At 43.6% G+C, this 27,079-nt stretch overlaps 1 protein-coding gene across 2 annotated transcripts in view; it reads left to right on the top strand.

The window, feature by feature from the left end:
- LOC124554814 (zinc transporter foi) overlaps positions 1 to 27,079 on the top strand; it is a 148,278-nt gene that overhangs the window by 35,709 nt on the left and 85,490 nt on the right. For both annotated transcript variants that reach the window (XM_047128470.1, XM_047128471.1), the window contains exons 3-5: positions 17,263 to 17,549; positions 18,340 to 18,395; positions 18,494 to 18,695. In XM_047128470.1, the coding sequence (XP_046984426.1) occupies positions 17,288 to 17,549; positions 18,340 to 18,395; positions 18,494 to 18,695 (520 nt within the window). In that variant the 5' untranslated portion in view covers positions 17,263 to 17,287. The remainder of the gene's footprint in view (positions 1 to 17,262; positions 17,550 to 18,339; positions 18,396 to 18,493; positions 18,696 to 27,079) is intronic.

Raw genomic sequence — 27,079 nt, 5'->3', positions numbered from 1 at the left:
TCCTGATGACAAGCTGCGCGCCAACTTAGAGCGATGAGGAGTCCAGCACGTACATAGGGGTCCAAAGGATAATCAGGTAGCCACCGGTGCCTTCATCTTGGCCTTCTAGGGTGACACATTACCCGAGAAGGTCAAGGTGATGGTATACCGGTGTGATGTCCAGCCATATATCCCTCTTACGATGTGGTGCTTAAAGTGCTGGAAGTTCAGGCATATGCCTTCCCACTCTAATTCCAGCATCATATGTCACTACTGTGGATGCCCCTCACATCCTAATACTTAATGTGGTCCTGCCTCCCATCTGTGTCAGCTGGGTAGAGCACCATTCCCCTTGTTCACCAGACTGCAGGATTTGCCAGAAGGAATGGAAAATCATGAAATACAAGACTCTGGACCAACTGACCAACACTGAGACTAAGAGGAAATTTGACCAGCTACATCCAGTACCTCTGACATCATCTTACGCCGCCACTACGAGAACAGTTCTGGTCCCATCCGTTCAGTCAATTTCATTTGGCTCTGAGAGCCGTAAGACTACGCCTGCCCCCTTGATCGTGGAGGGCACTTCACTCCTTGTAGCTCCCGCACCGCCTGCCTTGGGAGCACTCCCTCCCTCTCCCCCCCCCCCCCCCCCCCCCCAACCATCTGGGACCTTAGTCCTCACTTCTCACCCAGAGAAGTGTAAGTCTTCTTCGGCTCCTGTCGCTAGGAAGAGGTCCCTTGGGTCCCTCCCTTCCCAGCTTTCTACCAGTGACACCCGCCAATGACTGAAGTGCCCAAAAGCAGCTGGTTGTAGGGTGTCGCGATCCTCCTCAGTCCCGGAGACTGAATCAAAGAAGCCCTACCAGCCAGAGAAACCCAAGGAGCAGTGAGAGAAATCCAAAAAGAAGACCCCTAAGAACAAGCAAATTGCAGTGGCACACACACCACCGATACACCTACAAGCTTTCTTTGCATCTGAGGATGAGGTGCAGATTCTGGTGTCCGCTGAGGACCCAGATCTCGCTGGACCCTCAGACACAATGGATATAGACTGCTCAGGAACTAAGTCGGTGGGAGCAGTTGACCCATGAGGCGTAAACTACCTCATTGAGCATTTCATTTCTTCCGTGCCTCACAATAACGTCATCCTCCAATGGAATTGCTGCAATTTTCTCCACCACCTGACTGAGCTACGGGAGCTGTTTTCTGCATTGCCCTCCAGGAAACCTGGTTCCCGGCAGTGCGGACCCCTACTCTCTGTGGCTATAGGAGATATTACAAGAACCATAGCGAATATAATAGTGTGTCACGTGGAGTTTGCGTTTATGTTGTGAACTCGGTATGTAGTGAACCTGTCCCCCTTCATGCTCCTTTTGAAACTGTGGCTGTCAGGATAAGGACAACGCAGGAAATAACTATCTGCAATGTGTATCTTCCTCCAAATGGTATGGTACTCTTGAACGTCTTGGTTGCACTGATTCATCAACTCCCTAAACCTTTCCTCCTTTTGGGAGATTTTGACGCCCCTTAACCCCTTGAAGGGTGGCACCATGCTTACTGGCCGAGGTAGGTCGAAAATTTACTGTCTCAGCTCGACCTGGTTCAATGTGGTTCATGGCACTTATTTGGCCATTGATTTATCACTTTGTAGCCCAGGACTTCTCCCATCTGTCCACTGGAGAGTCCATGATGACTAGTGTGGTAGTGACCACTTCCTGATCTTCCTGTCACTCCCCCGGCGTTGTGCCCATGGACGCCTACCAAGATGGGCTCTAAACAAGGCAGACTGGTAAGCTTTCACCTCTGCTGTCACTGTTGACTCTCCCCCACATGGTACCATTGATGTGATGGTTGAGCAAGTCACTAGAACGATCGTTTCTGCGGCTAAATTTGTGATCCCTTGTTCCTTAGGGCACCCCCGGCGAAAGACAGTACCTTTGTGGTCACCGGAAATTGCTGAGGCCATTAAAGAGCATAGGTGGGCTCTACAGCGGCGTAAGCGGCACCCACATCTGGAGCACCTAATAGGTTTTAATCGGCTCTGTGTCTGCATTCGCGAGCTTATTAAAAGATGGAAACAGGAGTCTTGGGTGAGGTAAGTCTTGACCATTGGGTGCCATATGTCACCTTTCCAAGTCTGGAAAAAGATCAAACTTGTTTTTTGGGTACCAGACCCCAACAGATGTCCCCGGCGTTACCATCGATGGTGTGTTATCTACTGACGCAAACACGATTGCCGATCACTTTGCTGAGCACTATGCTCGAGCCTCTGTGTCGGAGAATTACCCCCAGCCTTCCACACTCACAAATGGCAGATGGAAGGGAAAGTCCTCACATTCACTGCACGCCACAGTGAACCCCATAACGCCCCATTTACAGAGTGGGAGCTCCTCAGCCCCCTTGCAGATTGCCCCAACACAGCTCCTGGGCCAGATCAGATCTACAGTCAGGTGATTAAACATCTCTCATCCAGACTGCAAGCGACATCTCCTCATCATCTTCAACCAGATCTGGTGTGATGGCGTCTTTCCATCGCAATGGTGGGAGAGTAAAATCAAGTCCAGTGCTCAAACCCAGTAAAAACCCACTTGATGTGGATAGCTATCAGACCATCTTCCTCTCCAACATTCTTTGTAAGCTGCTAGAACATATAGTGTGTCGGCAGTTGTGTTGGATCCTGGAGTCATGTGGCCTACCTTCTCCATGCTAGGGCGGTTTCCGTCAGGGTTGTGCTACCACTGATAGTCTTGTGTCCCTCGAGTCTGCCATCCGAACAGCTTTTTCCAGACGCCAACACTGTGTTGCTGTCTTTTTTGATTTATGAAAAGCTTACAACATGACCTGGAGAAGTCATATTCTTGCCACATCATATGAGTGGGGTCTCCAGGGCCTGCTCCCGATTTTTATCCAAAAATTTTCTGTCACTCCCTACTTTCCATGTCCAGGCTGGTGTCTCCCGTAGTTTCCCCCATATCCAGGGGAATGGGGTCCTGCAGGGCTCTGTATTTAGTGTATCTCTATTTTTAGTGGCCACTAATGGCTTAGCAGCAGCTGTAGGGCCGTCCATCTCACCTTCTCTGTATGCAGAGGACAACTGCATTTTGTACTGCTGCTCCAGTACTGGTGTTGGTGAGCGGTGCCTACAGGGAGCCATCCACAAGGCGCAGTCATGGGCTGTAGCCCACGACTTCCAGTTTTCAGCCGCAAAGTCGTGTGTTATGCACTTTTGTCGGCGTCGTGCCGTTCATCTGGAACCCGTACTGTACCTTAATGATGATCCACTCACTGTAGTAGAGACATATAAATTCTTAGGACTAGTTTTTGACGCCTGATTGACTTGGCTTCCTCACCTTTGTCAGCGTAAGAGGAAGTGCTGCCACCACATCAGTGCCCTCTGCTGCCTGAGCAACACCAACTGGGATGCAGATTGCTCTACATTGCTGCAGCTCTACAGAGCCCTTGTTCAATCCCACCTTTACTGTGGGAGTCTGGTTTATGGTTCAGCGGTGCCCTCAGCGTTGCGTTTACTCGACGCACTGCACCACTGTGGCATTTGACTAGCAACAGGAGCTTTTAGGGTGAGTCTGGTGACCAGTGTTGTGGTGGAGGTCGGAGTCCCTCCATTGAAGGTTAGGCGTGTACAACTGCTCGCCAGTTATGTTGCTCACATTCGTAGTTCTCGTGCACATCTGAATTACTGTCTCGTTTTCCCAACCACTGTGGTCCATCTCTCGCATTGGCAGCCCAGGTCAGGGCTTAAGCTTGCGGTTCGCGTCCGATCGCTTCTGTCTGAACTGGAGTCTTTCCCTTTACCACCTCTGCTAGAGGTCCATTCATGTACACCTCCAGGGTGTAAACCTCGGCCGAAGCTTTGCCTGGACCTTTCACATGGCCCTAATGACTCAGTTTCTCCCGCAGCTCTCCGCTGCCACTTCCTCTCGATTCTGACGTGTTCCGGGGCTCTGAAGTGGTTTACACCAACGTTTTGATGGCTGATAGTCACATTGACTTCGCCTACGTTTACAGAGGCCATATTGAACAGCATTCCTTGTCTGATGGCTGCAGTGTTTCACTGCAGGGCTGGTGGCTATATCTCATGCTCTTGAGCACATCCATTTGTGCCCTGGGAAGTCATTTATTCTGTGTACTGACTCCTTGAGCAGCCTACAAGCTATCAACCAGTGCTACCCTCGTCATCCTTTGGTAGTGACCATCCAGGAGTCCATTTATGCCCTGGAACGGTCCAGTACTTCAGTGGCATTTGTGTGGACCCCAGGTCACTTCGGAATCCAAGGCAAGGAACTCACTGACAGGCTGGCCAAACAGGCTACATGGAAACTGCTTTTGGAGACCGGCATTCCAATAACTGACTGCGTTCATTATTTCACCACAAGGTTTTTTGACTTTGGGAGACACAATGGCATAGTCTCAGTATGCACAGCAAACTGTGTGCCATTAAGGAGACTACGAATGTGTGGATGTCCTCCCCGTGGGCTTCTCGCAGGAACTCTGTGGTTCTCTGCGGGCTCTGCATTAGCCATGCTTGGACGACCCATGGCTACCTCCTGCACCGGGAAGACCCACCTCAGTGTCGGTGCAGAGCCCAGTTGACAGTGGTCCATATTCTTTTGCGCTGTCCTAGTTTGGCTGCCCTGAGACATCATCTTCGGTTACTAGACTCGTTATGATTAATTTTAGCAGACAACACCTCATTGGTTGATTTGGTTGTACACTTTATACATGAGGGTGGGTTTTGTCATGATCTATGTTTTAGTGCATGTCCTTTGTCCCTTAGTGTCCTCCATCTTAGTGCTCTTAGAATGAATGTTTTAATGTGTTGCAGAGTGACTGGTTTATCCTTTTATTTTCATGACCAGCCTTCCACGGTAATCTGCTCTCCTATTTTACTCTCTTCTACCTGTTTCTTGGGTCTCTCTGTGTTTTTCTTGTCCTCTTTTGTTCCTTGTAGTGTTCATTGCTCTTCTGTCATTCTTGTGGTTTTTCCTTCATCTCAGTATTGTGCTGTATGTCTAGTTTGTTTTATTCTCTCCCTTGTGGAATTGTTACAATAGGACCAAGGGACCGATGACCAAGCAGTTTGGTCCCTTTCCTCCCTTTTAAGCAAACAAACAAACAAACAAACCAACCAACCTGGGCTATTGGATGTTTCCTTAGCGTCTCGTGGGATCCTTGTGGAACAGTCTCGCCAAACTGCTACTCGTGACGGAATGGATGTACCGTCAGGTAGTACCTACACCCACTCATAAAAGAGAGATCGGTTGATCAGTCCTCCCAAGGAGAAGTCTCAGAATTATGGTAACAGGGTGTTAGTGTTGTATAACACTTTGATTGTAATCAAGAGAATGGGGGAAACTTTGAGAAGGTGTCTCCTTTCTGTATTCACAAGGCATTGGAAGATTGCTGGGTCCCTCAAAAGTGTAAAATGACTTCTTAATGGAACACTACTAGTTGAAACTGCTACCAACAAGTATCTTCAGCATTTGGGATGTAAGGCCTTAGGTGACTACCCAGTCGAGGCTGAGTTGCATAACACCCTCAACTTTAGTAAAGGCGTGGTTACCTTTTCCAATATAATGGAATGGACCCCACAGAGTTATGTGAAGAATGGAAAAATATGGGTGTCACAGAAGTGCAGAACTATGTGAAGAGAGTCAGTGGCGCATTGGAAAAAAACCTGAAACATTTATTCTAACGTTTAGTACTCCAGAATTATATGAATATGTCCTTGCAGGCTATATCCTCCTTAAGGTTTGCCCGTTTGTTCCTAACCCAGTATGATTCTTCAAATGTCAAAGATTTGGCCATTCCATTATGGGATATAATGGTGTGCGTGGTATCTCTGTGAATACCGATGCCTACACTGATCCAGACACTGTTGACGAACAGTTTGCTTTTCATTATGCTTGAGCCTCCGCACCTGAGAATTATCAGCCTGCATTTCGTGTCCTCAAACAGCAGGCAGAGAGACTCCTTTCCAATTTGCTACATGTCATCTGGAACCTTATAATGCTCTGTTCAGAGAGTGGGAATTCCTGAGTGCTGTAGCCCTTCACCCTTTGCCCTGACATGGCTCCAGGGCAATGCCACATCCACAGCCAAATTCTTTAACATGTAACAGTGCCATTTTCATCCTATCTGGGGCAAGGGCGAGTTCCCATCTCAGTGGCTAGAAAATGTGATCATCCGGGCACTGAAACAAGGTAGACACCACCGTGAGATGGACAGCTATCACCCAGTTAGCCTCACTAATATTTTCTGCAAATTGCTCGATCATACAGTGAACTGACTACGGTTCATACCTGTAGTCTTGGGATCTTATGGCTCTGTCCTAGGGAAGTTTTTGCCAAAGCCGTTCTGCTGTTGACAATTTGATGTGTGTGGAGTTCGCTATTCGGTAAGCTTTTGCCCGGCACCAACATCTGAACACTATCTTTTTTCACTTGTATAGGGCTTGCTACACCACATGGTGTCACCTCATCCTCACTACCATCCATGAGTGGGGTCTCCAGGGCCAACTCCCGATTTTTGTGTGGGACTTCTTGTCTCACCATATGTTCCAGGTCAAATGTAGTGCTTCCCACAGTACTCTCCTGATACAAGAGAAAGGGGTCCCACAGGGCTCTGTATTGAGTATGCCTCTTTTGCTAATAGCTGTCAGTGGTCTAGCTGCAATTGTAGGATCTTCAGCGTCACTCTCCCTCTATCCTGACAACTTTTGCATCTACTATTGCTCCTCAACTGTTCTTGTTGCTAACTGCCAACTGCAAGCTGCCACATGAAAGGCACAGTCCTGCCCCCTCACCTATGGCTTCTCCCCACATCGAGACATGTGTCAAGCATTTCTGTCACTGTCATTACCTACCAGAACTCTACGTCGAGGACCAAATGTTCAATGTGGTTAAGTTAAGTTTTTTGGGATTGGTCTTTGATGCTCATTTGAAATGGCTTCCCCACCATTGCCAACTTAAGCAAATGTGTTGGTCACACCTTAATAATCTTTTGCTGTCTCAGTAACACCAGCTGGGGTGCAGACCACTCTACACTTTTGTGACCCAACAAAACTCTGATGCTGTTATGTCTTGATTGTGGGAGCCTGGCACATAGCTCAGCATCACCTTCAGCATTACAGATGCTGGACTCAATACACCATTGTGGGGTCAGACTTGTGACAGGTGCCTTTCAGACCGGCCCTGTGAACAGTCTCCTCGCAGAGGCTGGTGTCCCTCCACTACAGATTAGGTGCCAAGAACTGCTGCTCAAGCATCCAAACAAAATACCATTTTTTTGTGGTAGGGAGATCCACCTCCCACAACAGAAGCCAAGTACTGGAGTCACGATTGTAGTTTGCATACAGTGTCATACTTCCCTCATTGTCACATCTTGTCAAGGAGTAATCATGTATGCCTCCATGGTGTGTACCCTGTCGTTGGGTCTGCCTCAACCTCACCTTTGCACTGAAAGACTCAATAGACCCTATGGTTATTTGCCACCTGTTTCTGGATGTCCTTGATGCATTTCCAGACTCAGGTGTGGTATACACTGATGGCTCTTTGATCGATGGACGAACCAGTTTTGCCTACAGACGTGCAAGATACAGTGAACTACACTCCCTGCCGAATGGATGCAGTGTATTCATTGCAGAATTGGTGACCATTGTTCGATCCCTTAGCCAGCCCTTGGCCACCTTTGTTCTTGTACTGGCGAGTTGTTCTTTAATCAGCAGTGGCTCTTCTGAACAGTCTTCAGGCAGTCAATCAGTGCTACCCTCGACACCCATTGGTTGTGACTATCCGGGATCTCCTGCATGACCTCCATCATGCTGGACAGTTGGTCATATTTGTATGGATCCCTGGTCAAATTGGGATCCCAGGGAATGAACAAGCTGACTGGTTGGCCAAGTTGGCTGCCAGGATTCGAACTTTGGAGATGGGGGTACCAGAACTAGACTTTCGGTCAATTCTACACCGACAGTTGTTTGCGTCATGGAATGTGTATTGGTGTGCCATGGTTTCGCCGAATAAACTGTGAACCATAAAGATGACCATGACCATGTGGCAGTCTTCCATTCATGCTTCTCAAAGGGAATCTACTGTCCTCTGTTGGCTTCACATTGGCCACACTTGGCTGACTAATGGCCACACTCTCCAACATGAGGATCCACTCCAATGTCAGTGTGGTGCCCCTCTCACAGAGGCCCATATTGGACTGCCATAATTTGGCAAGCTTACAGTGAAACCTTAAACTTGCTGACATGCTACCTGTGGTGCTAGCAGACAATGCCAAAGCAGTTGATTTCGTATTTATGTTTTACTGGAGAAAGTAGTTTTTACTCGTCTCCGTGACACAGACCACATTAGCGTTGTCAGCTGCTTGTGGCATTTGGGGGGGGGGGGGGGGCAAATCACTTGCTCCAACCAGAGCTGCCCTTGCTTAGTGGTCCGGCTTGGCTTCTGCCCTTCCCCCCTTTTTAATTCTTCTTTTTCTTTTACATCTCACATTGGTTGACAGACCTGTTATCATTGTTCTCTTTCCAGGGATTTTATCTTGTCTGTGTAGATAGTTTTCTTGTCGTAATGAAAGATGTGGAAGCACCAGTTGGATTCAGAGGGAGTATCTCCAGTCACATGACATGTCCTTGTGGTCTCAAGCTGCTTTCTGGGTGGGGCAACTTTCCCACCTTCACCCTTTTACCCCTCTATCACTTCTACTTGCTTCTATCTCTTGGCTTTCTCAATTATTGGACACAGTTGAGTCCATTGGGATTTGTCTTTTGTGTACTCCCCCTTTGGGAACTATTCCCAGCTTGACACATAAAGGATTAAGAGAATGATGACCTCATAGTTTGCCCCGTTAACCCTATCAATCGCTCCATCCTTCCATCATTTACACAAATCTCCACACAGCTCCCGACCCTATTACCTGTAATGGTCGATGGGGTACAATATTCGCTGCTTGCAAGCCTGCACCCGCCATCTGCTCACAGAGCACATTTGCTGTGAAGGTTGCTGTACAGTCTACAAAGAGAACATGAGGATAGTCATCAAATGCAGTGATAAAGTGCTTAATGTACTGGTTTTGTATTTGGGAAGTCAGAGGTTCAATTCTCCACCCAGCCATCGTGATTTAAGAGTTTCCATGGTTTCCATAAATCGTGTGAGGAACATACCTGGATGGTTCCCTCAATGAAGCCATGGCCAGTTTCCTTCTGTATTTCTGTATTTGTGTGTTTGTGCTCAACCTGAATTAATGCAACAGCTTTAACCCATTATTTGGCACACATCATTATTTTGAGAAATAATTGTTTCAGCTTTTTTTGTTAAGTAATGTAATGGAGTATTTGTATAAGTTTATTTGTTTTAAGTTTACAAATTACAGGATGTTACTCATAAGCAACCGAGTGCCTAAAATATTACTTCGTTTTTATGTAAATCAGTGTAAAAGCACCTGTTCTCATAAAACTGAGCTGGCAAAACTTGAAGGAAAGTTTTGCCTCATATGTTATACAAGAAAAGTATGTGCAATCCACCAGTTCACAATTCTTCAGGGATCCATTGTATATGTGCCATTTGATGACAAAATACCATGCTACAGAGATAAGCACACTCAACCGGCTAGCCAGTGAATGATAAGAGGAACACCACCATTTTTACGCATTAGTCTTTTGGTGAGTGTACAATGGATACTAGAAATCAATATTGTGAGAGGTCAAGATTGTCATTTAAAGAGTTAAGTACCTCAACATGACATGCACTTTCAAGCGAGCATTTCCCCTGTGTCATTCATTTGCTAACGCCTGTCCCATCTGTGCGTCCACTCAACTGGCAGCTTTCCAACGCTGACTGGCAGCTTTCCAACGCTGACTGGCAGCTCTACACCTCACTGACCACTTTTGCTGAACACCATTTCCCCTGCATTGATGACCAGGCAGAATACCTTACAAACTACAGCAGAGTCCCAGTAATCTGAACATTCGGCTATTCCGAACATTCGGCTATTCCGAACATGAAAAGTGGAAAACTTTGCAGGAAGCTGCTGTACATACACACTATTTTAATTTACACAGTACAGTAAACATGTATTAGAAAAATTGGCAAGAAAACATTAGGTTTAAATAATGCATAACAATGGAAGAAAAGCTGTCAAACTTACAGCGGACATTTTATCCCTACTTTTTAGATAACAAAAACTCAGTCATTGTTTTTTGGCATAATGAAGACAGCCTGTTATACGATGCATAGTTGTGCCATCGTCTCATAAACATCAAATCGGCAGGTGTAGCAGTGGGCTGTTGCTCCAAATAACATAACGCGAGGTCAAGGACTTCTGCTGCGTCACTATGTGACACCAGCTCTCCTTTGTCGCTTTCAGGCTCATTGTCACTTCCATCACAGCAGTCCACTTCCTGGTCTTGAGTCACAGCAGCAACTAAATCAGCGTTAGTAAAGTTCTCCACACATGCCCCATCTACTGCCATCCACTCATCTACATCTAGCTTCTTCACATCCAGGGATTGTCTGTATCATTTGTAGTAGACTTTCCTCTTCATTTTCAACTAGGTTGTCCTGAAATTCAAGAGATACCTTCAGTTTTCTCCACAATTTTCTCAGTGTATTTTCTGAAATATTCTGCCATGCCTCAGCGGCCCAATAAACAACGTCCTTCACATTGGTCTTTTTTATTTTGTCCACTAAAGGAATGCTATCGTCTTGGATCAGCGTGCTTAAAAATTGTTTTCTGTAAATCAGTTTTAATGTTCACAGTATGCCCTGGTCCATCGGCTGTAGAAGTGGTGTAACATTCGGTGGCAAAAACCTCGCCACAATTTCTCCATCACATAATTCCTCAGTGCTTGGGTGAGTTGGCGTGTTATCAATCAAAAGGATTACATGGGGAGACAAATGATTTTCCTTAACCGTTGAACAGAGGGAACAAACTGGCTGTGAAACCATTCTTTGAACAGCTTACTGTCCATCCTTGCTTTTCTCTGGTTGCGATAATATACGGGCAGGGACTTAATGTTGCAGTTTTTAAAAGCTCTGGGCCTAGCAGATTTGCCAATCAGCATTAAAGGCAACTTGTGATTACCAGCAGTGTTGCTGCATGCTAATAAAGTCACACAATCTTTGAACATTTTATAATCAGGAGCATGGTCTTCTGCTTTTGATGCCAGGATTTTTGGTGGTAGTGCCCTAAAATGAAGGCCAATCTCGTCAGCATTGTAAATTTGTTGGACTGTTCAAGTTTCACCCGGTTCTTCTTCCAATCACAAATGGTTGCTTAACTAACACTCAGTTCTGTTGCCAGTTTAGATACATTCTCACCATCGTCTATCCACTTCAAAGCTTTCAGTTTTTCTTTGAGAGTGACGTTGTATGTTTCTGTTTACTCATGATGAAAATACGTACACCACTACACCTGAACGAATACAATACAACTGTTACGTGTGCCAGTGATCGATAACTAACATAACCAAGCGTTTTGTGAGCCAACTGGCAGTGCACTGACATCAGACACTACAAAGCTCTCATCAATGCACAACAACAAGGGCAGGGAGTGAGGGTGAGCCATTGTTCCCATTTGTTACCATGGTGTACCTACTTATCTGCTTGGTATACTTCATTCTAGAAACTTGTCACCATAATTCCAGCTAATCTGAACAAATCAGTAATCTGAACACGGTCCGGTCCCAATTACTTCGGATTAACGGGACTCTACTGCATATGTTTACTGCCGCGAAATGTTGGTACTGTGCACCTCTTCCTTGCTGCAATTTTTTCCCCATCCCCTGGTGGACTGAAGCATGCTGTGACGCAATCTGCATGCGGAGATGAGCTATCTGTGTTTTTAAATGCCATCGCACTATGGTGAACTGTATCCATTATAAAGAGCTATGTGGGCAGTGTCGCCATATTTTCAGGGATATCAAGAAAGCTAGTTGGCTTTGTTTCCAAAGCTCTTTTAAGTTTTACTCCCTCTTCTGTTGTTTGAAGTAATCTCAGTTGGCTTTTGGGAGCTACAGTTCATTCCCCGGTTCGGTCTGACCATAGCGAACATCATTGTAGACATTGATATTTCCAACACTTTGGGCTGATATTTTGCAGACATTTAGAGTTCTACCCACTACCATCGTGCTTTCCTCCCTCTGAAACAGGTGGTAGAGACAAGGACAATATCTTTGTCCTCCCAGAATCATGAATGTTACAATACTGGTTTATTATGAGGGAGCTTAAACATACATTCTCTTTGTCCCAGTCATCCACTCCAGGACTGCAGGGCTGTTCACACTCTGATGGTGCAACACCGGTTTCCTGATGGCCTACGCTTTCTCCTCTCGAACGATAGCACATTTCACAGTCACTGGCATGAGGCCATTGTCATTCCCATACCTAAGCCTGGTAAGGACAAACACCTTCCTTCCAGCTACTGCCCAGTTTCCCTCACCAGTAGGGTCTGCAAGGTAATGGAACATACGATTAATGGTCGGGTGGTGTGCTCTCTCGAGTCTCAGAATCTCCTCACTAATGCCCAACTTGGATTCCAGAGGCACCACTCTGCAGTTGATCATCTCATCACCTTGTCAACTTGTCAACAATTTTTTGTAAAAGTGCCAAACTTTGGCTGTGTTTTTGATTTGGAAAAGGTGTATGACACCTTCTAGAGGATGAGTATCCTCCGTATTAAGTATGAGTGGAACCTCTGAGGTCATCTACCCCTTTTTATCAGGTAGTTTTTAAATGACTGTTTTAAGGTATGTGTGGGCTCAGCTCTGTCGGACACTTTTATTGAAGAGGACGTAGTGCCTCAGGATTCTGTGCTCAGGATCGTCTTATTTGCCATAGTCGTTAACCCTATTACGGATTGTGTCCCGCCAGGTACCTCAGGCTCTCTTTTCGCTGATAACTTTCCAGTCTGTGGCAGCCCTCAATGCACCTGTCTACTTGAGTTACGTCTTTAGTGATGTCTTGATCATCTTTACTCGTGGGGCATCAACAATGACTTCTGCTTTTCTGCTGACAAGACTGTCTGTATGAACTTCTGGTCGCACATGGAGTTTCTTCCCACGTCCGTACATCTCGGCCCATTCTTTCTCCCATTTGTTGACAGAACAAAATTCTTGGGACTCACGTTAGATAGGAAAATGTTGGTCTTCCCACATCTCATACCTGGCGTCTCATTGCACTTGCTCCCTCAATGCGGTACCTAATGGGGACCAGATCGGACCGTCCTCCTCTTTTTATACAGGTCCCTTGTCCATTCAGAACTGGATTATAGATGTCGTTACACAAGCCGTCTGTCTTTTATGCCCGGTCTCCCATCCTATGCTCTCTGTTTTAATGATCCCCTTGACTGCCAGTATGGGCTGTGCCCATCTTCTCTGAGGACTCCCGGTGTTTGCTTTTGTTTAGTGCTTCGACAGCTTTGCTTCACGCTCCCTGCCATGTTCCCATGGATGTGAGCTCTTTACTGCGCTGGCTTCGAGCCAGGGGTATGTGTTCATTTCAGACTCCATTTGTTTCCTAAGAACACTGCTCCTGGCATGATGTATCTCATTGAGTTTCTCGCACTTCACACGGAGCCTTGGGGGGCCAGTGTCTTTGTCTACACCAACAGTTCCAAGACCAGCCACAGTTCCAAGATGGTATGGGGTGTGGCTTTGTACTTGGTGATGATCCTTTTCAATATTGGCTTCTTGACCAGTGCTTGATTTTTATTGCGGAGCTCTATGCCCTTTATCAGGCCACCCAGTACATCTGGCAATACAGGCTTCAAAATTGCCATCTGCTTAGATTCTCTCAGTGCTTCAGAGCCATCACACACTGCACTCAGTCCACCCTTTTGTACAACAGTTCCAAGAATCCCTCCACTCGCTTACTGTGGGGGAGCCAGTGTGTTGTTCCTGTGGGTTCCTGGTCACGTCAGTGTGCCAGGGAACCGGGCTACTGATGCTGCTGCAAAGGCTGCAACTCTCATCCATCAGCCTATTAGTCATACTGTCCCCTTAGATGATCTTTGTGTTGCTGTCTGTCGGCATGTAGCATCACTTTGGAGTGAGCAATGGTCTTCCCTCCAGGGGAATAAACTTGGAGGCATTAAACATCTCCCAGTAGCATGATCAATTTCCTCAAGGCCCTCACGTTGTGAGGATGTCATTGTCATTTTAGCCTGGTTGCTTGTAGGACACTGTCGTTTTAGTCACCGCCATTTATTAAGTGGTGACTGTGCCCTACTCTGTGCCTACTGCTCTGAACCCTTGACAATGCGACACTATCTGATCTGGTGCCCATTTTTTAACTGTTTATGTTTACATCTATGTTTGCCATCTACTGTGTCAGATGTTTTTGAATAGATTACACGTGTTCTGTCTATCGCGTCTTCTTGTTTGCTGCAGAGGCATGGTGAAGCAAATTGGATCCTCCCCTCGGAGACCCCCATCTCAGAGATGATTTGAGAAATTTTCCCTGGGGAAGTCCTTGTCCTTAGCTGCTCCTCTTTTAAAGTTGCTTGATTGGAATTTTTGCCTTTTTCACCTCAGGTTTTTTAGTTAGTACTTGTTTTTTCTTTCGTTATGATATGGATACTTATGACTTTAGCAGTTTTGCACCATAAAGCACAAAAAAAATCAGTATTTGATTGAATGAAACTGATGATACCGTGCTAAGTGGATATAGCCTACACAGAAATGACTACCTCAGTAGAGAAGGGCTCAAGGTGGAATGGTAGGCTCTGTAAGGAGTGGTAGGTTCTGTTAGTTGTACATCTCACTCCTCAAATCTCCCTGTTAACACCAACTTATTAATGTAACTGCTTTCTCAGCCCACAGGCATAACATGGTACTCAGTTTGTCCTTACAACCCCACCTCACTGGCCCTAGACCTGGCCGTCTCAGAGGTTAAAATACTGCTGGCACTGCCCCCCTCCCCCCCCCCCCCCCCCTCCCTTCCTCCATCCCTGGGCGAAAAAAAAAGTTCTTTGTATTGACTGACATGTCTGCTGTCACCTGTCCCAGGGCTCAGTGTTGTTCAGATGCTCTTATTGTTGGGATACTTACTTGTCCTTTACACAGGACAGAGTACACTCTTCTCTGCCTCTGAGTTCTTGTAATGCCCTTCTGCATTATCATACATTGCTTAGTGACAAGTCACCATTGATTTGCACTGCAGTGACAATTTCCCCATTGAAATGGGAAGCTGAGTGGGACAAATTGCAGCGCAATCAGCTGACCTGATGACACCATACAGCAAAGTGAAGGTGGCATTTGAATATGACCCACCTTGGCACTGACATTTCCTGACCCCTTACAGGAAGAGTAGTGCCACTTTTGGGAGACATGCTATACTGTGCAGATTCACAGCCTTTCAAGGCAAGGTCAAAATGCTGACACATTGTTAATGAGAACTACAATTTGTGGACTTTGCTAAATATCCCGCCACAGAAGGGTAATGCTGCAACCAAAGTAAATCAAAGACCAAGAAAGTAGAACAAAAAACACAAGATCTGAAAATGCAGACAATATTCAGTGTAGATTATGGAAATGTTGATGTAAAGGCATTAGTAACAGTGGGTTGTGCTCACTCCTTCCTCTCTTGTTGCAGGGTCAGTGCCATGAGAATGAGAAAAAGGGAAGGATAAATGTATCTGGAAGATGACACTCATGCTTAAACAAAATCTGAATGGTTACAGGATTCTTAGGGATGAGTTTAACATCGTGTTACAAGAAAAACCTGTCTATACATGTCTGCAAGAGAATGTTTTAAAGCCCTCAGACTTGATCACATTAAGAGACTAAGAGCACTGTGTAAGGATGGAGGGCTGGAATTGTGTTTATTCTAACACTTGCAACAACAGTGTGCTGTGTCTTTGTACCCCCTCACAAACATATTGACTGTCCAGTCCTCACAGATTTTGCTCAAGAAGTCCTACAACATTTTTCCCTTTGATGAAGCCAATAGGGAGTATGTGCTATAGGGCTCCTCCAGTGTCAAGTCACTGAGCATTTGTTTCTATCAGAAAACTTGAATCTCCTAAATATAAGTAAAGTGACACATTGTAGTGCTATAACAGGGAAGATTTCTGCCACTGACCTCTCAATATGCTCTCCAATAACTAAAGGTGATGCTTTAAGAGAAGTGATGAATGAGTTAAATTATAGGAATCACTTTTTATATTAACCCGTTTACCAGAGAGAGTGGTGTCTGAATGAAGGCCACTAAAATGGATGCTCAGTAATGCTAAATGAATGCTGACAACCAGATAACTGTGTTTGAATACTGTTACAGCACACTGAAATGTGGTGACCACATGGCTGAGGCTATACACAAAGACACTAATACAACATAACAAGATCTGATGGCCATTTTAGGAGACAGCCTACTGTTTGGTGGAACACACATTGTCAAACTGCATTTAGAGATAGCCAAGCAGCCTTGTGAGGATTAGGATTTAATCTGTCTGCTGGAAACCTAGTAGTGTTTCAGGTAGCAACGACTGAAGTTAATATTTTCAAGGAGAGGAAGTCGAGCATGTGGACCAAGTTCCTGTGATGAATAAATAGTTTAGTTTCATCAGTCAGTGTACGGAAATCTACAAAGATCATGTCTGAGATACAGTGAATGTCCATTCACTTCTGTAGTGAAAAATGGCACCCCAATTTCCAGCCAGAGAGATTAGCCAAAACGGTGGCAAAACTCTTTTGTGAAATTACCAGCTAAGCCAACAGAAGTCCTATATTCTGACTGCATCGTGAAGCTATAGATTAACAGATTGAATTTGATTTTGCATAAAACATATGTGTACTGTAAGCTATTCCAAGTATGATAACTTGGACCAGCTCAGTCAGTGGCTCATGGTATTGCGCCCTGGTCAGTCAGATTTGCTGCAGTGTTTCATCTCTTAATCGGAAGCACCTCCTTGCTGTTTTCAGTAGAATTTTGACTTATGGACACTACCTCGAATTGTGGCAGGAAGAAATGCCAATACTCCTAAAACAAGGAAAGGGCAGTACACTCCCTAGCAATTACTGTAGCATTATTGAAAATTATCTTGCATTGGAAAGATTCTTGAGCAGCTGATTTATTAGAACAATGTATTTTTGTATCGCATCAGTACCAGAAACATTGTGTTTTGAGATTTGTTTATCAGATTATTTTAAGTAAATTCTACTAAATGTAAGTTGGCCTAATTATGTTTGAGCATTTAAGTATATTTAGTTATTCATATGTGTTACTGAAAATAATTATTATTTACTTAATTATGTTGTAGGTTGTCTCAACTTTTGAAAGAAAAAATGGTCAAAGTGATAGCTACTGTCTGCCTTTTGTGTGCTGCATCTGTGTCACATGCTGTTCACGTGAGTTCTGTAAAAGGCACGGATGCACATGGAATGGATTTGGATGATAATAACTTGTATCATATAAAAAAAATTTTTACCGAGTATGGTGATGGAGAGAGTATATCGTTGGAAGGCTTTCTTCGCATGATGAATGTAGGAAAGCTTCAACAGCTTGCCAACAACACTGAAACCGGTTCCAACACAAAAAACAAGGCTGGTAAGCACATGAAATTATTTACTCTTATGCTATTCGGAATCAAGTTTCTCTCTGTTCACTATCAGTGACTCTGGAAATATAAAATAAACGCTTTGCTTTGTTTGGTTTAAACATAAAAAGTAAAAGTAGTTTTAACTGTAAAAATTGCTATTTATTGTGAGTTCAGTTCTTTGTTGTTGCTCCTATATAGAACATAGCCATCTTTTAAAATATGTGTTTGACTTAAGTCATCTGGTAGGTTTTTTTTTTTGGAGTTGTTCAATATTTCATACGTGTGTAAGAATAATTACAATATTAATTTGCTATCTGACTCAATGAAACAATATCGGGAAATTTGGAATCAACTTTTCAGACTCTAAAACAAGGTGAATCCTACTATATCACTGGGTGTGCTTTGTAGGTACTTAGTAGCAGTATTTGAAACTGGATAAACATTTCAATTACTGTCTCAGCATTTTAATTTTTAATCAGTGCTTATGCCATTCTCCAATATCAGCAACACTTTTCATGCACTGTTTTGTTGAAACAGATGTAAGTCTGCATTGTGGTTTGCACATCATGCTACTTTGAGTATTATTTTTCACATGTATGTCGATATTCTAGTGAATATGCCACTTAAAATCATTGTAAAAGATAAAAAAAATTCCTTCCTTCCTCCTCTCCTCTCCTCTCCTCTCCCCTTAACCTTTAATGTAATATATTGCTATGTTTATATATGTTTTTAAAATTTAACCTGTGTTAGGTGTTAAATATCATTTATTAATTGACGTTGTCTCTGCTTATTCTCTAGGAACTGCATTAGTTGCTGATCAACCTACAAAAGTACAAAATGGCATGAAAACAGAGGTAAAGTTGAAATTTAAGGACAAGTCACTTCATGTTTTAGCATACTATTCTATTTATTTGTGTGTTTACACAACAACCATTGTCTTCTTTTGTTACAGTGCATAAGAGAAGCGGACCTACTTTCTACCAGCAGTGCTACAAATTCTAGTGTTACTGTGAACACATTTCATGAATATTGCCCTGTCCTCCTATACAGTTTTGTAGCAAAATCACAGTATGAACAAGATAATGGTTGCATTTATGTACCAACACTGACAGAATTTTCCACCAACACTACAGGACGTGAAATTAGTTTGAAAGGTATATTAGATATTAGTGTGCCTTAGTATTCCATACCAGCTCCCATAAATTCAGTATTGTAATGACAGACTTCATTTATAATTTCACTTATCAAGTGATATGCATATATCATTGTTTAAATATAATGTTATTAAATTATTCAGAACTTGATTTTATTTTTAGTCATTGAAAAGGCTATAATTTCGCTAGGTTTATCACTCTCATAGATGACCTAAGTAGTAAATAAACAGAACTTACGTAACAACCTGTTAATGTGTTTTTAAGGGTGTTCAGTGTTTAATCCAATGAAGTCTTGGGTTTTCATTCAAGTAAGAGTACCATGTTGCAGTAACATTTTAACAAGTTTCATACTAATTATCCTTGCCTAAAGATGATGAGTAAGAACATTGTTGGAATCTTGTTTCAAGAAAACATTGTTACTCGGCTGATGACTTGAGCAGTTTTCATCAGTGAAATTTTAGTAACTGCAGCAGCTTCATTGTTTTTGTATCTACCCTGAATGATGTCTTCATTGAATAGGCTTCATTCAGTAGTACAGTCTAGAAACACTTTTCCATTAAAATTAGGCATTGCATATTAATGTGTAAAGTTCCTGAAAAGTAAATGTGGTTTGTGAAAGGTTATGAAAAAGTTACTAAAATCGTGAGTGGGTCTATCACTCAGCAGCAGTGTGTACACCTGGCTGATTAAAACTGTGTTCCACACTAGGATGAGACTAGCACTTCTGAATCAGTAATGTTGCAGAGAAATTTCTTAGGTGCAGTGACACTCTTACTTTGCACTGGAGTGTGCACTGTTTTGAAACTTCCTGGCGGATTGAAGCTGTCTGCTGCACTGAGACCCAAAACCATAACTATACCTTCCACAGACAATGTCTTGCTGTCGACAAGAGCATTTCCAGCGAAAAGCAAGGTTCTGAGTATGAGTCCTCACATAGCAAAAAGTTGTAATTAGTTAGGAAGTTTCAACATACAATAACACTTGTCAGAATGACCGATTGAGGATTACAAATTGTGCAATTGTGTACAGTTCTCAGGTATATTGGAAAATACTTCAGATTTCAAGATTACCTAAAGGCTGGTATGTCGGAGAAGTTGATTCTTTGTTGCTGCTATTCATCAGTGACAGAGAATTTAAAAAAAATTGAGGAGAACTTTGCCACCTGTTGGCTGAAACTAGGAAAAGTTTCAGAAAAATCGCAGAAAGAAGCATTTGGATAGCCTTTTCTCTAATCAGTAAAAATTCGTGGCACGAGAACCTCAAGAGGAAAAACATCAATTATTTATCAATAGCAATGAGATCAGTCCTAAATAACAGGACTGTTTTGCGTGAGTAGGTACAAATCTGAAAACGAGAAAAGTTTTCCAGAACTGGACTGTGATACAACTGTGCACAGCTTTCTGATAAAGTGCAGGAGATGCGGTCCACTTAGGTGACAGTGAGGATGTGATTCCATAGGAAATAACAGAATTCAATCACTCACCACTATTTTACAACTACAAGAAAAAGTTAACTTGAAGGCATTGCAAAAGAGCAGATAAAATTGTGGGCCAAGTTTACCTGCTCGGGTTTTGTAAATGCTTGCAAGGCAATTAACCATATTTGTGAGCAGAAGTTCAGTAAGTTGAGACCATCCTACTGTTGAAAAGTTAAGACAGTGTCAGCTTTTGTCTTTTAGAAACTATTACATGTAGGAATGAACTGGTATTGATCTGCTAGTCAACCACCTCGACAGTCTAATTGTTGGCATTGTTGGTTAATGACTGGAAGGTTTCAAGTTAACGTTTTATTGACCATGTTAGAATTTTCTCAAGTGGAAAGATCCACACTAGTATCCACTCGGATACCTGCTTCCAAATCAGATCCACTTGTTCCATAATTAAATTGTTTGGTAGAAGAGCAATGGAGTGGAATTTCAGGCTGCTGAAGTGACACCAGATTGAAAGGTTTGCACCAAGCTGGAAATTAGACAATATTTAATGTATCAAAAGGAAAATCCAATTTAGAAAGTTGTTAAATTGGAAGTGGCAAAATGACTGGCCATTACTTAACTTCATCAGGTGAAATAACAAATTTTGCTTTTAGGAAGCTTTCAGAATTTGTCTGTTCTTTCCTCGGGTAAGAAAGAGGGATTGATTGGGGAAGGTTGGAAAGGAGAGGGGAGGTTACTCACACGATAGACTGGGGAAACCCAGGCTTTAGGATTGATTGATTTGATTTAATTACAGAGACAATAGTGCTCTTTAGCCCCTGTCGTCTGCACTGATACTAAGTTTATTGTGCACTTTCTCTCCCTGTCATTCTAGTAAAGCCGGTCAATACTCATGAAGACACAGTCTCTTGTTAGACACAATCTATAATAATGTACGGAAAGTTCTGGTTGAGAATTATGAATTGTTTAGGAATAAAGGAGACGACTCATGAAAAGGCAGAAGTGCTGTGTCATTGATAGGTTCACAAACAAAAGGTACAGAGCTTGGCTAGCTTTCATTTCCTTTTGGAGCTTAAGCTTATAGGAAAAACACACACACACACACACACACACACACACACACACACACACACACACACACACACACCTGTCTCGCTACACTAATGCAAGCATACCATGCGCAGTTCCACTCATTGCTCCGCTATGGAATCATCTTTTGGGGAAATTCAACTCACAGCACAAATATATTTAAACTACAAAAAAGAGCACTGAGGATAATCTGTGGCCTCAAAAAGCTGGAATCCTGTAAATGTCAATTTATAAAACTTAATGTTCTAAGCATCCCATCCCTATTCATTCAAGAAACAATCCTATTCACCAGGGAATACCTCTCAAGAACAGGCAAATTAATCCGAAACAATGATATACATGCTCATTATACCAGAGGGCAATCTAATATCCATCAAATTTTTTCAAGGACATCATCATACCAAAAATATATAACTCATCTGGGTGTCGTATTACACAATAAAATTCCAGAACAAATAAAAACTGCTCCAGATCCAATATTTAAAAATAAACTAAAGGCATTTCTGACAAAGCACTGTTTCTATTCAGTACAAGAATTCCTGGAAATGAAAAATTATAAAGTTCCTTTGTAAAATACTGTGATAAGAGTAAAACATTCTGTAGGCAAAATAATAACCTAATTTCTACTATACACAACTATGTTTCACTTTCACTTCCCAAAATTTTTCAACTCGCTTTTGAATATACAAGTACACATTGTATTAGTATTAAAACTTAATTGTCTGTGAAATCTCAATGTTAATTTCATGTTTAATGTAGTTTTTAAATGACATTGTCCTTCTGTTGTGTTTCTAGTTGAGATTTTCACTACTCTGTAATCTCAGTGATTATTTGTGTAAATTTAAAGTAGCACTTCATTGCCTACATGTTTCTTAGTTCCCCATGTAAATTGTTTGTATTCTTTATATGTGAAGTTACTATATTCATCAACGAACAATTTTGTGTACATTTTTTTAAATGGCAGTCCATTGCCTATTTTTTTTCTCCAAACTACATATTTTTTAAGAAAAATGACTTGTCTTATATCATGTGTACTTTGTACAATATGTGATCCACAGGATAAATAAATAAATAAATTGTGCTCAGTCGACTGCCAGCTCTTTTCTGGCCCACAGGGAGTGTACTGTTGTGAGGTGGGGGTGCGGGGTGGGATGGGGTGGGGGTGAGGGATAGAGAAAAGTGAGGACAGGAGGAGGGGGGGGGGGGGGAGAGCATCAAGCGACTCGTGAGAGAATGGGGAGCTGTCTGTTGGCTAGCTAGGGGTGCAGGTAGAGGAGGCAGGTGCTAGATGGCTGGGCACCCAATTTCATAGACTAGGGCTTGAGATAACAGCACATAATTAGCTGATTTGGGGATACAAACTAGGTGGGGGTACTAGGGCAGGGAATGGTGTATACACACACGTGCACTATTGGCTGGATGGAAGGGGGGAGAGGGAGTCAGCGAGTTACCTTAGCTTTAGTACAGGAAGGTTGCGGGTGCGAAGGATGCACTGTAAGGATGGCTTCCATCTGTGCAGCTCAGAAAAGCTGGTGGTGGTGGGGAGGATCCAGATGACATGGGTTGTGAAGCAACCATTGGGATCTCGCATGTTGTGCTTTGGCAGTGGCCATTCATTCTAATTGACAGTTGGTTGGTTCTTATACCAATGTAAAATGCTGTGCAGTGGTTGCAGCAGAGCTAGTATATAACATGGCTGCTTTGACAGGTGGCCTGGCTTCTGATGGAGTAGGATAAGCCTATAATGGGTCTGGAGTAGGTGTTGCTGGGTGAGTGGATTGGGAAGATCTTGCATCTGAGTCTTCCTCAGGGGTATGATTCCTGTGGCAGTGGGTTTGGGGGTGGGAGTGCCATAGGTATGGAGTAGGATATTGTGGAGGTTGGATGTGTGGCGGAACATCACTTTGGGAGGGGTTGGAAGTATCTTGGGTAGAAGTCCCTCATTTCAGGGCATGACGGTAGGTAATCAAAGTCCTGACGAAGGACGTGGCTCAGTTGTTCCATTCTGGGGTGGTACTGGATGACAAGGGGGGAGGGGGGGGGGGGGAACTTCTTTGTGGTTGGTTCTTGGGATGGATGTGAGGATTGGTGTGTGTGAGAATATGGCATGGGAGAGCTGGTTGTGGATTAGGTCTGGAGGTTATTGCCTGCCTGCAGAGGCCTTTGTGAGGCCTTCAGCATACTGGGCGAGGGGTTTGTCACGACTGCAGATGCATCTACCACGGGTCGCCAGGCTGTATGGGAGGGACTTTTTGGTCTGGAAAGGGTGGCCGCTGTCAAAGTGTAGGTACAGTCGGTGAAATTTGGTTTGATGTGGACCGAAGTGTGGGTGGAGCCAGCTGAGAGGAGAAGATTGACATATAGGAAGGTGGCATGCCGGGTGGAGGAGCTATTGAGGTTGTGGAGGAATGAGCATAAGGTATCCAGCTCTAGGGTCCAGATTATTCAAAATTAATGACCCAAATATTTTGTGTCTTTTGGCCTCTAGTGCTTTGCACTGGAAGGTTAAATGTGATGCAATTCCATTTCCCATACCACATAGTTTGTATGTAAGAGCTTCTTCCTTATACCCATTGTGTGTCAGTGTTTCTGAAGTTCCTGTGGCCAGACATTAGACCTACCATGTGTTTATACTACCTACTGTTCAAGCCTTTGACAGCAGAACTTCTTAAAACATGGTTTCATTACGATTGGCTTGCCATATTTTTATTTTAGGATCTTAGCCCAAAATTCTGTGTGCTGCCTCCTGATCCATCTACCTAGTTTTTATTTTGCCATCACCTTAAGGATGGTTGAAACATGGTACAGTGCAACTAATGGAGTCCTCATTTCTGTAATGGTCAGCCTATCAGCTTTTTCGTTACCACTAATTCCTAATTGACAAAGGACCCACAGCAGGTTTATGCTGTTGCTTTCCCCTAGCTCCAAGGGATTCATGGTATTCAGCAATGATCTTTGATCTCATTGAAGGGGCTGATAGGAATTTCAGAGCCACATGACTGTCTGAATGAATGAAGAAACTACAATCCTTTCAGCACTATATAGATTCTCCACCACACACATTCTGATTACAAATATGTCCACCTGGGCTGTAGCTGGTTTCCCTAGAGAAACTGCACCCCATATACTCCAATCCCAGCATCTTCATCTATTTTCAACCTATCTACAAAAAAGACTGTTTCCTGAATGGTATTGTAGCTCACTGCTCCATACTTCCAACAGTTACGTTGAAAGCTTTATTGAAGCAGCTGGAAGTTATTGTATAGTAAGCTTGTATTTCCCCAGCCATGCTGCTGCCTCCCTTGTACTCAAAGATGTAATGAGGTCCATCCAGCATGGTCCCCATCACAGCAGTGGATCCACTGCTAATCCTGTCTCTTGTAGCTAGGCAGACCAATCTCTGCATCGTACCAAGCTCCTTAGTAACCACCGAGCGAGGTGGCGCAGTGGTTAGCACACTGGACTCGCATTCGGGAGGACGACGGTTCAATCCAGTCTCCGGCCATCCTGATTTAGGTTTTCCGTGATTTCCCTAAATTGCTTCAGGCAAATGCCGGGATGGTTCCTTTGAAAGGGCACGGCCGATTTCCTTCCCCATCCTTCCCTCACCCCGAGCTTGCGCTCCGTCTCTAATGACCTCGTTGTCGACGGGACGTTAAACACTAATCTCCTCCTCCTCCTTAGTAACCGCTTTCTGCTGTACTTTATTCCACTATACTGTAGCACCATAAATTATCATATGTGTTATTACAGACAAGTACATTCTCCTGGGACGTGGATTGCAATTTTTACCAGAGGCCCTTGGAAGTCCATGTTAGCCTCACACCCATTGTTACCTGTAGGTGCTTCACTGCACCCTCAGTTGGTAGAATTTTGTGGAAGACCTTAAGTTTCCAGCACATGTCCAGTATATGCTCCCCATGCTCAGTGGTATTCTCTCTCATGAATGGTACAACAATAGTTTTCCTGGGACTAACTTTTAGATCCTATTTCCTAAACCAGTTTTTCACAGTGTTCAGAGTGCATTATATCATTGTTCTAATGGTACTTGCAAATTTGCCGTGTATTACTATGACTAAATCATTTACTTATCCTTGGCAAAAGTAAGCTGTAACATTAACGCCTTGATGAATTTGTTCACCACTAGGTTACACACTAGTGGGAACAAAACCTCACTTTCCAGACATCCTTATGTGGCATTGATCACCATTTTCACATCCATCGTAATGGTTTCTACTTTTCATCTTCAGCACCATGTTCTGAATCTACCCACATATAGTGGTCTTCATGCTATGCTCTTCTACAGCTCAAACCTTGGAATCAAAGGTCCTGTTGCCAAAAGTGCCGTCAATATCCAGGAAGATGCAAAGAGCAATTTCCTGAAATTATAGAGCTTTTTCCACCCTCCTGACAAATTGGTGAAGTGCTTTTTTGCATGGCTTTCCTAGTTAATTACATGTTGATTTTTGTGTAGAGGACCCTCAGTTAACCTCTTTTCACTAATGTGCACATAACCAGTTTCTATAATCTTTTTATAAGAAAGGAGGAGAGACTGATTGGTTTCAAGTCCTTAACTTTGATATGATCACTTCTCCCAGGCTTTGGATGGAAAACAACCTTCACCATCCTCCAAGCACAGGAATGACTCCACCGAGCGAGGTGGCGCAGTGGTAGCACACTGGACTCGCATTCAGGAGGACGACGGTTCAATCCCGCGTCCGGCCATCCTGATTTAGGTTTTCCGTGATTTCCCTAAATCGCCCCAGGCAAATGCTGGGATGGTTCCTTTGAAAGGACACGGCCGACTTCCTTCCCCATCCTTCCCTAGTCCGATGAGACCTACGACCTCGCAGTTTGGTCTCTTCCCCCAAACAATCCAATCCAGGAATGACTCCTGCTGCTAGACTGACTCTAAGCTGTCTGCAGAGGACTCTGACTGATCCCTCTTTTCCTTCTTGAAATATGGCCAGAAATATTTGGCAAGGGTCTCCCAATATTTTGCCAACTATCCTTTCCTTCTTGCGATGTTCTAACAGTTTTCTTACATGCATCCTTTGCAATTCAAGATTAGTGATCCAACAAGGTACATTCCTGTTTGTTTGAGCACTTCTTGGTGATTGGACAATTTTTTTAAATATGAGGTCATAATGGCAAATGTCACTTCAACTGCCATTTCCTCATGACCTATTGGGTTTCTTATAGAAGTTTCAACTTCAGATGCATGTGAATTTAGGCCTTTCCTGTATGAGTCACAGTCTGTTCTCCTAGGATTATTAAAGGGCCAATGCTGGTGTAAGGCTAATTACTCAGGGAAGTCATCCAGTACACTGAGGCTCTGTTCACGACATATCTTTCCCAGGTGCCATGCACTTCTTGGCACGGATTGCCTCATGAATTGCATTGGGTACCTAAGGAGCTGGGAAGGACTATGGAAATGTGGTGTTGTGGGACATACTTCATCAGGTTCATTCGCCGAGACCTGTCCAGCTATGCTACTGTCAGCTTCATACAAACCTCTCTGCCTGCACAGTCAGTGCCGCAGTAATGTGATGTACCCTGGAAAAGTGGATTTTGGAGGTCTACAAAATACCCAGTTATTACTGCCATTTCATTGTACTCGACTGAGGGTATCAACTCATGTGGTTAGTGTGACCGTTCCTACAATTCATACTTCTAATCACCCAATTTTGCCAAAGAGCCTTTGTGGCCACTTGTACTGCCCTGATAAAGGTGGCAGTTCTTCTTCTTTGGCAATCCACATAGCTTCTCAAATACTTTTCTCGCCCAGTTGGTTCAAAAAACTAAAACAAACATAGTATTCACAATTTCAATAAAAAAAATGCTTTTACTTTCAGAAAACATT

This window comes from Schistocerca americana, chromosome X (assembly GCF_021461395.2).
Source record: "Schistocerca americana isolate TAMUIC-IGC-003095 chromosome X, iqSchAmer2.1, whole genome shotgun sequence".
Taxonomy (NCBI): domain Eukaryota; kingdom Metazoa; phylum Arthropoda; class Insecta; order Orthoptera; family Acrididae; genus Schistocerca; species Schistocerca americana.
Note: the sequence above shows the minus strand (reverse complement) of the source record. Positions and strands in the feature narration are given on the sequence as shown.